The 12,684-nt window shown below is 35.0% G+C and overlaps 1 protein-coding gene across 1 annotated transcript in view; it reads left to right on the top strand.

The window, feature by feature from the left end:
- LOC140841382 (piezo-type mechanosensitive ion channel homolog) overlaps positions 1–12,684 on the top strand; it is a 28,620-nt gene that overhangs the window by 8,245 nt on the left and 7,691 nt on the right. The window contains 10 exon segments of the mRNA XM_073208746.1: positions 4,549–4,705; positions 4,840–5,026; positions 8,869–8,984; positions 9,333–9,417; positions 9,607–9,822; positions 9,916–10,093; positions 10,739–10,867; positions 10,977–11,150; positions 11,281–11,514; positions 11,829–12,684. Of these exon segments, the coding sequence (XP_073064847.1) occupies positions 4,549–4,705; positions 4,840–5,026; positions 8,869–8,984; positions 9,333–9,417; positions 9,607–9,822; positions 9,916–10,093; positions 10,739–10,867; positions 10,977–11,150; positions 11,281–11,514; positions 11,829–12,684 (2,332 nt within the window).

Here is a 12,684-nt window from a genome sequence, read left to right as displayed (position 1 = left end):
ACATGCCACCCAGTCACAGTTCTAGTAGGGATTAACTCGTTATTTCCATTTTCAACAACAGTGATCCCCCTTTTCTTAGGAACAACATGCACATGGACTTACCCACTTGCCATCGGATATAGGAAAGATCATACCTGCATCAAAGAGTTTGATTACCTCCTTTTTGACGACAACTTGCATATCTGGATTTAGTCTCCTTTTGGGTTGAGTAGCGGAGGAGTGCTCCTTCTCCATTAATTGTGCATGCACATGGATGGACTAACCCCCTTGATTTCAGCTATGCTCCATCCAATGGCACATATGTGGTCTTTCAGCACTCTCACGAGCTTATCTTCTTCATCACCTTGTCAAGGAATAGAAAACAATTATTGGCAGTTTATCTTCTTCCTTCAAAAACAAGTATTTTAAATAAGGATGAAGTAGTTTGATTTTGAGGAATGGGGGTTCTTCTATCGAAGGTTTAAGTGATTTTGGAATATGTCCATGCTCCCCAATATTCTAATTTACCGATCTTGGCAGAGGTTTTGATCCCTCCAAGTAGTTCATACATTTCTCCACCTCTTCTTTTATTGATTCTGTGGACTTTGGGTTCACCAAAAATATCTCCAGTGGGCCTTCAGTAAAAGTATCTTGCACACTACATTCAACAATATCATCAATAACATCAATTCTATAACAATCAGAAGATTCAACATGATATTTCATACTACGAAAAACATTAAAAGTTACTTTCTCATCATTCAACCTCAAAACTAACTCACCTTTTTGCACATCTATGAGAGCTCTTCCAGTAGCTAAGAAAAGACGACCTAAAATTAGAGGGATCTCACGATCCTCCTCCATGTCTAGCCCAACAAAGTCAACTGAAAATATAAATTTATCAACTTTAACCAAAACATCCTCTATAACCCCTCTAGGATATTTAATAGATTTATTAGCAAGTTGAAGTGAAATAGTGGTTGGTTTAACTTCTCCAATCCCCAATTTCTCAAAACAAGAATAAGGCATAAGAATTATGCTAGCACCAAGATCACACAATGCCTTGTAAAAATTGGAACTACCTATAGTGCAAGGAATGGAGAAACTACCTTGATCCTTAAGCTTAGGAGGTAATTTATTTTGCAAAATAGCTGAACACGCTTAACAGTTTCAAAATCAACAAGTTTCCTCTTTTTAGTCAAAACATCTTTCAAGAATTTAGCATAAGAAGGCATTGAACCAAAATCTCTGCAAAAGGAATATTTATGTGCAATTTCTTAAAAACTACAAGAAATTTTGCAAATTGATGATCCAATTGTAGTTGCCTTACTCTTTGAGGAAAAAGAAGTTTATTAATATCAATATTATCATTAGAATCAAACTCCTTACCTTTCTTATATGTCTTTGATTTCACTCCTCTAGCATTCTTTTCCTCCACATCTGTAGAATTCTGCATCTTTGGTTCTTCCTCCTCGGCCTTGATCACTGTACTCACTACATTCACTCCTTTCGGATTTTTCTCAGTATCACTTGGTAGTGTTCCAAGGGGTCGATTTGCTAACTGATTGGCTATTTGACCCATTTGAGCTTCCAACCTTTGCAAGATAGCATCATGATTTTGCAGCCTCATCTCCATCCCCACATGTTTCATCATAAAATTCTCAGTAAATTGGTCTTCGATCTCCTTTCTTGAATCCTGGAGGTGCTGCTGGTACCAATAATCCTTGTTTTCTCACTTTTTGAGGAATGAACATTGGAGGAATATGTGTTGGATTAAGAGAATTCTCAGTATTATTCCAATATAAATTAGGGTGATTCTTCCATCCTGGATTGTACGTGGAACTGTATGGATTTGATTGCTGTTTCCGATTGATTCCCCACGAAATTCACTGCTTCTTCATCAAAATTGGTTTGTTCCTCGATGACTATTCCTTGGACTTGATTTGCTTGATTCAGTTGCAGCTGAGAAAATTTATGGGCCAACCCATCAATCTGAGCAGTAGCCAGTAAGTGCATTAAACACATCGATTTCAAGAACTCCAGCCTTCTTTTCTCGTTTAATTTCCAGCAAACCCGCACTACTTTCGGCCATATTCGAAATTATTTCCAAGGCAACTCGTGGAGTCTTCCAATATAAACTACCATTGGCTGCCGTATCTAGCATGGAACTCACGGAATGATCAACTCCATTATAGAAAATCTGAACTTGATCAGATGAAGAGAAATGATGTTGAGGACACCTCCTCAACATCTTTTTAAATCTTCCCCAAGCTGTATGTAGTGTCTCCCCATCCTTTTTTCGAAAAGATGAAATATCCATACGCAGTTGTGCTAGCTCGGTGGGCGGAAAATATTGATTCATGAACATTTCTACCAAACCATTCCATGTAGTAATAGAGCAAGCTGGTAGATCTCTAAGCCATTCGGCTGCTTCACCATGCAAAGAGAAAGTGAATAATCTCAATCTTATGGCATAAGTGCTCACTCCATTAAATTTGATTGTGTCACAGATAAATAATAATCCATCCAGATGTGCATTAGGATCCTCGGTCTGCGATCCTCCAAATCTCACTTGATATTGTATCATTTGAATGATGGATGGCTCCAACTCAAAATTGTTTGCTTCCACAGTAGGACGAGTGATGTTAGAACCATAACCTCCAGCAGTTTGTCTAGTAAATAGAGAATTCGATCATCCTCCTCGTTGGCCATTGCTTCCATCCCTGCTGTTTCAACATTTTCCTCTGTTTTTAATTGTTCTTCCACGTCAGAGTCTGAGGATTTCTCCCTTAGTGATCTACGCCTCCGTCGAAAAGTATTCTCAATCTCTGGACCAAATATATCTAATTCTGTGTCTCCTTTAGCAGGGCTCATGCACGGTTAGATAATTCCTAAACATAAATAAAAAAAACTTTAAACGTACGACTATGCGTAAAATCAACAAAATTAAATAAAAACCTAATATCCAGAAAATAATAAATCCTAATATTAAACAATTCAATCCCCGGCAACAACGCCAAAAACTTGACCGATGATTTCTGTTGGGAATAATTTTAGCAAGCGGACTAGGTCAAGTAATAGTAATTGGATGATAAGTCCAGGTATCATAGCTACAGAGATCGATGTTTAAATACTAGAATGTGAATTATTTTTCTTAATTTAAGCTAATAAAATTCAAGTGAGATGAGATAAATTAATTGAAACTAATTTAAACAATTTAAATAAATTAACTAAAGCAAAAATAATCCAACTATTAATTTAGACAGAAATTCAAATTATTATAAAAATGATTAAAGTGCACAACGATACCGAGACAACTTATAATCTACGTGTCAAATTCATATTCAATAAATTAACTATTTAATTAACGACGGAATTTCATAAATATTTATTAAACTATTTCTGGAATTAATTAACTTAATTAAATCTAATAGTTCAATTATTCATAACTGAATTTGATTAGATTCAACATCATTAGATCGCTGTGAAATTCTAGTTTTTCAACCTAAAGTCGCACAATGAAACCGAATACTATTTCTAGTCGGTTTAACTATATGTTGATTGATGTATGACTCAAATATTAATCTATCGCCTTCCGGTTTTAAATTAACCAACAAATATTCTATTTAATTAACAAATTAAAAGAACACGTGATAAATGACATCAATCAATGAATAAAATAAATAATAGAATTGCATCAAACTCAAAACATCAAAAATAATTTGTCTCGGCCCTATCATGACCTTAGTCTATAAAAGTCTACTCCATAAACTCAAAACAAAAGTACAAATCCATGTTTAAATTTAATGAAGAAAACATAGTTAAGAAGGAATGAAGGGAATTATCAATGATTTGTAGCGTGTGTGAGGAATTCCTCGTGCTTTTGCCTTCAATCTTCCTCTCCTTATGTTCTTCTTTCGCGTTGTTGCTACTTCACTATAGCCTTCTGTTCTGCAACTTCTTTTCTCTTCCTCTGCATCCTTCCTTCCGTCTTCCGTGCTTACTCTCTCTTCCTTTGCTGTTTTTCTCTCCTCCATCTGTACGTTCTTGCGCCTCTGCTTCACGCCTCTTTTTATCCTCCTCAATGTGCCTCATCCTTAAAATCTTTTTAAGCCTATGTCAAGTAAAAAAAAATATTGATAATATCTTTATCAAGATTTGTATATATTTTTCCAAAATTTCAATTTCATCAAAAATAAAATATAAAAATATTTTATTTCCATTCTTTTAATAATTTATTTCTTTTGAAATCTAGTAAATTTATTTTATCTCCTAATTTAAACACTTTTCATTTTTATTTAAATCTATAATTATTAATTCAAATAACAACATAATTAAGCATAAAAATTATAGATAAGAGCAAATAATATAATATCAAATTCTTAAAATCTTACCATAAGATTTGGCCTTAAGACTGCTCTAAAATGTTATTTTTCACATTTTATAGTAATTTGCAGCAATCACACCGTTTCATTCTATATTTTCTTCTCTCTGGAAGAAAAAAATAGATTCTCTATGTTTCCACAGATTTGGGTCGTATTTGACAGTTTAATTTGTTCCAAATTGAAGGTTATCGTCTCAGGCTCGCTTCCTGCTTACTAGTGCCTGCTGTGCAGTTGGTCGCGGGGATCAGCAATCCTTCCTGGATTTCTTTACCATTTTTCCTTTGCAGCTGTGTTGGGCTCATTGATTGGTCTCTAACGAGCAACTTTTTAGGCCTTTTCAGGTAATTCTTCCTTTGTGGTGGTGTTAGTTTTATTATCTTTCCACAAGAAATATCTGCCGGAGTGCCCAAAATTAAGTTCTATACTTCTATGACATCATTTTTCTGGCTCTTCTATGTTATGTCTCATTGCTAAGGTGGTGGAAGCTTCTTTGGTTGTACTCTGGTTTTAGCATTTGCCTACTTTACGTGTACCAGCTTCCTGTTGGGATCCCAAACATGTTTCACTTGATAGCTGACTTCATTGGTCTATACAAAGTTTCTGCTGATTCTGGCTGGCAAGAAAGTTGTTCCGGCATTTCATTAATGGTGTTTTATTATATGGTATGCTTTTGTCATCTTAGTTTGAACTTTTAGTTTCCATCATGCCTGTGTTTGATTTGAGATTCATTTGGTAGCTTATAGTAAAGAAATTTCACCACTGCGGTTCTGCAATTATCAGGATCAACTTCATCTTCTCTACATTCCCATTTTTCTTAACTCAGCTTTCTATTGTACACAAATCTTTAGTGCAATTTGTTTGTTGATTGTAAGTGCTGTTAAGTGACTATGAGTCTGGTATCTATCTTGGGCATTTATTGTGGCTCGAAGGAAACAATGTCTCAAAAAGTGTTGGATAACTTTATTCTGGAGATTCAGTTAATATTTTATTTGAGGATCGATTTTTTCCAGACTAAGTTGCTTTCCTTATATGTAATTTGCAGTTTTGTACAGTGTTAGTAATGTGCATTATAAAGATAGCCACATGCTTGATTCCAATGGCTGAGACAATAATTTTTCATGTTTGGTTCAAAAAGGGCAACTTAATTGTGCGTTAGCCATTTAGGTAAATTTTCATTGATCTATTGAAGAATTAGTTGATTTTGTAAATTGTGGAATGAAACAAAGGAGGAAACAGACCATAATAAATGATATTGCATTCTTGATTTGTGAACGCCATTTCTTCTTGAAGTGTGTTTTCTATCCTTCATTATCTTTGCATGTTTATTTGTCTCACAAAACCTGTAGCATGATAAATCCAACACAAATAAAAATGGTTCTACATAAGAAATTTTTTTCAGCTAATAACTAGTGTGTTGGATCAAGAATTTGGGATATTTTGGTGGTTAACAAATAATGTTAAGACAAAACTGATTTAAGAGAAATTGGTACAGTTAAACAAAACTGATTACGCGTCTAAACTGAATAAATAAGTCTAAAGGATTTCAGTTTACCAAACCTCAGTTTACCCAGAATCAGTCTACGTCAAAACATTAAACTGATGTCCACATCAAGCAGTCTGAACAAACTGATCGCAATAGTGTACGAGTTAAAACTGATTGCAACAGTGTACGAACTGTCAGAAAAGCATTGACATGGACTAAAAACAAGAAAACGAACTCTTTTGATTGAATGGATCTATTTCTGAGAGTATACATAGAGGAAAAATTGAATTCAAGAAAGGATCGAGCATTCACTGAATTCAAAATCCTTCATATATCTGAGCAAAGCTGAATTAGTTCAGCATATCTTAAAGAATTTTATCTAATCATTTAAGGATCATTTCATGTTAAGTTAGTATCATTGTGTATTACATTTGTATAGCAGTTTGTAGACTGTCTATTAACCAGTTGAGATACTAGGAGTTCAGTTTGGCAGTGTTTAAGACTAAACAGAATCGGAATCTTGCAAACTACTTGTATTATCTAATGTCTTTTTGTGCGAACCTTCCTAGACGAAGAAGGAGTGACGTAGGAGCTTCAGTTTTCGAACATCCAGAAACATATATGTTTTTTTACACTTCAGTTTACCCCTTCCCATTCATTCTGTGATTTGTTCTAATCTGTCAATCTAGCTTCTTTCCACACTTATATAATAACAAACTGACATAGACACTCGAGGATATTTAGTTTTGTTGCCAACTCATCTAAACTAATCGAAGAAACTTACATATTTATTCAACTCCCCTTCTAAACATTCAACAGATCACACAAATGGTATCATAGCAAGCTTTATTCTCGATTCTGAACTTTCCAATTACAATGATTTCATTCATTAAAATTCTCATCTTTTTAAGGAAGACTTTGATGACTGGAAAATAAAAATGCAAGCTCATTTAGCTGCTCAAGACGATGACATGTGGTTCGTCATTACCGAAGGACCAACAAGGATACTAAAAGCTAATACAGCTATAGCCATCTCCGAAGGTGCTCCTCAAATGCTTAGAGCGAATAGACCAATGAGGATAATAATAAGGCAAATGTTGACAATGTGGCAAAAGATATACTATATAAAACTCTTGAAAAAAACACATTCAGCTAGATCAAAATGTGCAAAACTAGCAAATAAATTTGGGAAAAGACGAGTTTAGCTACTAAAATAGATACTGAAATGTACAACATAACGATTAAATGAAAGTTCTTAAACTAAAAATACTAGAATAATCGAAAAACGGATGACACGCTGCTCGAAAATGACGAATTCTTCAAGTTTCCTTGACTCCAATTCTTTTTTCCTCGCATGTGGTTGCTCTCCTTTGCTGATAAAAACTGATATGCCCCTAAAAAACGTTTCCTAGGGTTATTCAAGTAGGTAGCATCAAGAAAGAATGGAAAGAAATCGGTGTAAATTTTTTCCTTCTTAATCGTGCTAGGGCGGATGGAATTTTCCACCCCAGTGCAACATGCTCGCAAATCTTTTTTCCGCATGCTAGGGCGGGCAAAAACATCCGCCTCAGCTCATGTGGCTCGAATTTTGGTCCATTTTTCTTCATGTGCGTGCTGGGGCGGACATTCCGCGCTAGCGCACCTTTCTCAAGTTTAGTCCTTGAATCCATCTTTCTTGACCATATATCTATAAATTAACCCAAACACATGAAAAACAATTCATATGCATAATATGTAATAAAAAACAACTAAATATAAACGAAATATCTCGAAACATGCATGAATGTGACTCAAATTGACACAATAAAAACACGATAAAATGACACACATCAGACAACTAAAGAAAAAACTCGATTGAGAGGTGGCAGAGGATCAAGAATCAAGACTTGGCTTCTGACTTGAGCAAAAGAATCATTGAGGCCCAGGAGAAAAGCCATCTGTAATCCATTAGAATAAATACATCAATGTTCATGAGTCATTGCAGCTACACTTCCCATAGTTATACAAAGGATGTAATTGATTTAACTCCTCCCACAGTTCTTGAGCTTGGTAAAGTAAACACTAACCAAATCTTGATATTGACGAAGGATGATTAAGTCTCTGCGAAGTGGCAAAATTCGAGGCCCATTGTTCTATTGAAATCAATCCCTAAGATCGTTCCAAATTTTTACGGCAGACTTAGCGAACAACATGCTGGCTGATATATCCTGGATACTGAATTTAATAGCCAAATGACTATTATTTTTACAAGTCCATGTATTTACCAGATTCAAATCCGGCTCTGACGGCTTGGGGACCAATCCATCGATGAACCCCAACTTGTTCTTGACAGAAAGGGCTATCTTCATTGCCCGACTCCTAGAGGCAAAATTGTAACTTGTGAGTGGCTGTGAGTCAAGAATAAGCCCTGGATTATCTGAGTGATGTAGAAAATATGGGCTCAAAGGATCATCGACGGCAGATCGGAATGGCGAATATTAGGCTGAGGAACACGTGTTTGCCATAGCTAATAACAAATCTTGTGACAAATTTCAAAATTTCTGCACGGAGAGGAAGACGATTAACTTATTTATTGAAGAAGAACAACTGATGTACATCGAAGTATTTATATATGTGGAAAGTTAACTACCTACCTTGTAACTATTCATAATCTAATCACAACTACTCACAAATCTTGTTAATAGTCAAATTTAGACGGACCATGTTTTTCATAACGCTGAAGGCATCTTGCTCCATCATTCCCTTCCTCACCCCTTGCTTTCTATCTTCCATTAGAATTATAAGGTTTTCCATGGTTTTCATAGCGTAGAGTTCTTTCCATGTTGTGGATATTGTTAACACCAAGAATTACCCTGGGATAATTTCTTCAAACTGAAATATGAAATTAAACTGTAATAGGCGAAGCGTTTTGAATCAAATATTTAAGTGGCAGACCTTTTCTTTTTGTTTTGTTTTTTCTTTGTTTTGTGCTTCACTCAAAATTTTTGTTCGGCTAAGAAGTAATTATGAAACATAATGCAGGTTTCTTGCATAAAACATGATTTAGAGGAAATGGAATTCATCATGTCAGTGAGGCAAGGCAGCTTGACTGAACAACTTCTTCCTTCAAAGAACTCATTTTTTGTTCGTCAGTTGAGGTAACTTTGCTGTAGGTGCCGTTGTTTTCCTAGGATGAAATCTTTATAGCTTGCAATTAGATTTGAGCTCAAACTTTGGTTTAGTCAATATACTTCAGTGAGGAAGAAGACCATTTTTTTCATTCTTTCATGTGCAAGCAATATATGATGGATGCGATCGTTTTGTCTTACATAATTTGTTTTTCATGGCAATCTATAATTTTAGTAATTTCTGTTATGGTTTTCGATTTTCCAACCCATAACATTAGTTCAAAATTTGGTTTGTTGGCACAAGAAATTTTTCCCATTTATTTTTTCACATCAGAATTTTGTCTTACAACCTTTTTACGATGATCAATTTTCCTGCAGGTCTGGCGTAAGGCATACCAACATTTTATTACGGGGAACTGTTTTCAGGATTTTTAGTATTAACTGGTTTACATATGGATTTCCGGTATGTATTTATAAATTTTAGCACCAAAACTATATCTTTTCACAAATTATATCTTACTAAATCATGTTTTCGATGGTAAATTGTGAACTTAATGGTCCTGTTTGCTAATAAATTCTAATAACGTACTTTTTGTTTATTTTCTTTATATTGTTTGCTTACATGTTAAACTGTCAGTGATAAAATTTACAGATATCCTTGTTTGCCCTTTCATATTGGAGCTTCCATTTTGCAAGTATGTGTGCATTTGGATTACTTGCATATGTTGGGTATATTTTGTATGCTTTTCCATCCTTGTTCCGTATGCACCGGCTGAATGGGTTGCTTCTTGTCTTCATTCTATTGTGGGCTGTGAGCACATATGTTTTCAATGTGGCCTTTGCTCATTTGAACTGGAAACTTGGGAAGGTATTTCCTTGCCTTACTAATTTTAACCAGGGATACAGGTCCAAATCCTCTGAGAACCAATGAGAATTTTGATTCTTTTTTTTCTATACTTAGGATATGGAGATCTGGGAGATGATTGGATTGTGGCATTATCCCATTCCTGGTTTTTTCCTTCTAGCGCAGTTCTTTCTCGGAGTTCTTGTAGCTATTGGTAATCTTGTTAACAATTCTGTTTTCTTATGCATGTCAAATGAGGAGAGGCAATCTTCCAATGAGAATGAAACTGAAGAAGGTAACGATTCTGATATTTGAGTCACCAATTTTAAATTCACTTGCTACAAAGCTATAAAATACTCATGTTCTCTTCTTTGTCATGTCTTGAAAATCTTGTTCTAGATGAATTTGGCTGCTTTTCTTGGTTGATCCTTTCCTAAGTTATTTCTTAACCTTTTCTTTTGATGCAACAACACATAAATAGACTGTATCAAATCACTTTTATATTAGTGATGTGTTAGTTGCTTGACTGGTCAATTGGTTGAGCTAGATTTACAAGATTAAAATAAAGGAGTTTTACTAATAGTATGTTTCTTGTATGTAAATGTATGTTAGCTTATATTCTTTCATTAGTTGTTTGGAATGCTTCATGTTTCTTTGCTCTGCTTCGGGTCTTGCCTTTTTAACTTGTCACAACTTAATAAAAACAGAACAAAAGCTTCCTTTTGATACTTGTTATGAAGAATAACATCTCATTTTAATCATTGTGTACTATCACATCTGGAATCCATTTCTTTATAATATGAATTTCCTTGCTGTCTAGGTTTATATTAGTTATTCTATCATTGTTCTAATGATTGTTTAACGATATATTTTTGTTCCAGTGAATGTGTCATTTCAGTTTGACCCTGAATATTTTGGTACTACACATATTGTTATGCAGTAAAAAAAGATGCAAAAGTCTTGATAGTGGCTACGGTTGCTTGGGGGCTGCGTAAATGTTCTCGACCTATTATGATGTTGCTGATGTTTCTCATCGCAATGAAGCCAGGTTTCATCCATGCTGTTTATGGTATGTCAAAGTCTGACGTATGGATTCTTATCAGATTACGCTTTGATAAGTGGTTATCTGGCTCCGCCTCTATATTCTAATAGGCATTGAATTCTATTCTATTTTGTAGTGATTTTCTTCTTTGTGTATCTTTTGAGCCATAACATCAATAAAGGGATTCGCCAATCCCTGATTCTTCTATGTGAGGCACATTTTGCGATTTTATACATTCTTCAGCTGAATTTGATCTCAAGAAAATTGGAGCGAAAAGGCTCAATAAGTGTGGAAGTGCTATCACAGTTAGGTGCGGGTTTATTGATATTAACTTATTTACTTGTTAAAATAATCACTTCATACAATCTGGTATATCAGACATTATTTCCTCCAAGTGTCTTATGATTTTTGTTTATTAACGTGGATCTAAACTCATGTAGGGTTTCTTGAAAGTGATAGTTCTCGGGACTTCCTGCAAATTGCTCTGCTTGCATGCTTTTGTGCGATCCATAACCGTGGCTTTGAAATGCTGTTCTCATTTTCTGCTATTGTTCGACACACGCCCTGTCATCCAATTGGATTTAGCATTCTGAGAGCTGGTTTGAATAAATCGGTGCTTTTATCAATCTACGCTTCTTCCAACATCAGAGATGACTGTGAGAATTCTTCAAATGGTACTGTAGCATTAGCCAAGGATAATCTGTTAGTTTCTGCTTAACTTGGATGATTTGGATCATATTTGGGCTACAAGTTAATTCAAATAATTCATGAACTAGCACATAATAGAGGAATTGCAAAATACTCATGAAGAATTTTCTTCTTAAATTGTTCTAAAATTGATACAACAATTTGTTATTTCTGGCTTCATTCCTCTTCTAGGAAGAAATAGATAATTGATGATGATCGTTGTTTAGACATTATGAATATTTTATGTCCTCACTTATTATTTGTTTACATCAACCAGTCTAACCCATTATCCATCTTCCAGAGAGAAAGGTAGCTCTGTATCTCAGTGCAGTCGAGAAGAAGTTTTTATCCATGTACAGATCATTTGGAACCTACATTTCTTTTCTCACCATTCTTCTTGCGGTATATACTGTAAGGCCTAATTATACATCATTTGGGTACATTTTTCTGCTTCTTGTCTGGATCATTGGAAGACAGCTTGTTGAGAAGACAAAGAGTCGTCTATGGTTTCCACTCAAAGTTTATGCGATTTCAGTTTTCATTTTCATATATATATTAAGCATTTTCCCAACTTTTGAGACATGGGTCTCCACTAAAGTTGATCTTAATATATACCTTGGTTATGATACTGAAGCCCCTTTGTTAAGAAATCTTTGGGAGTCTCTAGCAATTATGATTGTCATGCAACTTTATAGCTATGAAAGAAGACGAAGCAAAAAAATAAAACCGGAAGATCCTAATCCATTGCAATCAGGAATACTGGCATTCACCAAACGTTTTATGATCTGGCATGGTCAAAAGATTTTGCATGTCGCACTATTCTATGCTTCACTGTCTCCGATAAGTGCCTTTGGTTTCTTGTATCTTCTTGGTCTTGTCTTCTGTTCTGCTTTGCCTAAAGCTTCGAGAATCCCATCCAAACTATTCTTAATCTACACAGGATTTCTGGTGGAGGCTGAATATCTCTATCAGATGTGGGGTAAACAGGCTAGAATGTTTCCTGGACAAAAGCATTATGATTGGTCTCTCCTTTTGGGTTTACAGGTGTATAGACAAAGTTTTGAGGGCCTAGAAGCCGGCTTGAGGGCAAAAATTTTGGTGATTGCTGCATGTACCCTTCAGTATAATGTTTTTCATTGGTTGGAAAAAAGTGCCTG

Source organism: Primulina eburnea, chromosome 9, assembly GCF_022965805.1.
Source record: "Primulina eburnea isolate SZY01 chromosome 9, ASM2296580v1, whole genome shotgun sequence".
NCBI lineage: Eukaryota > Viridiplantae > Streptophyta > Magnoliopsida > Lamiales > Gesneriaceae > Primulina > Primulina eburnea.
This window is presented reverse-complemented; position numbering and strand designations above follow the sequence as displayed.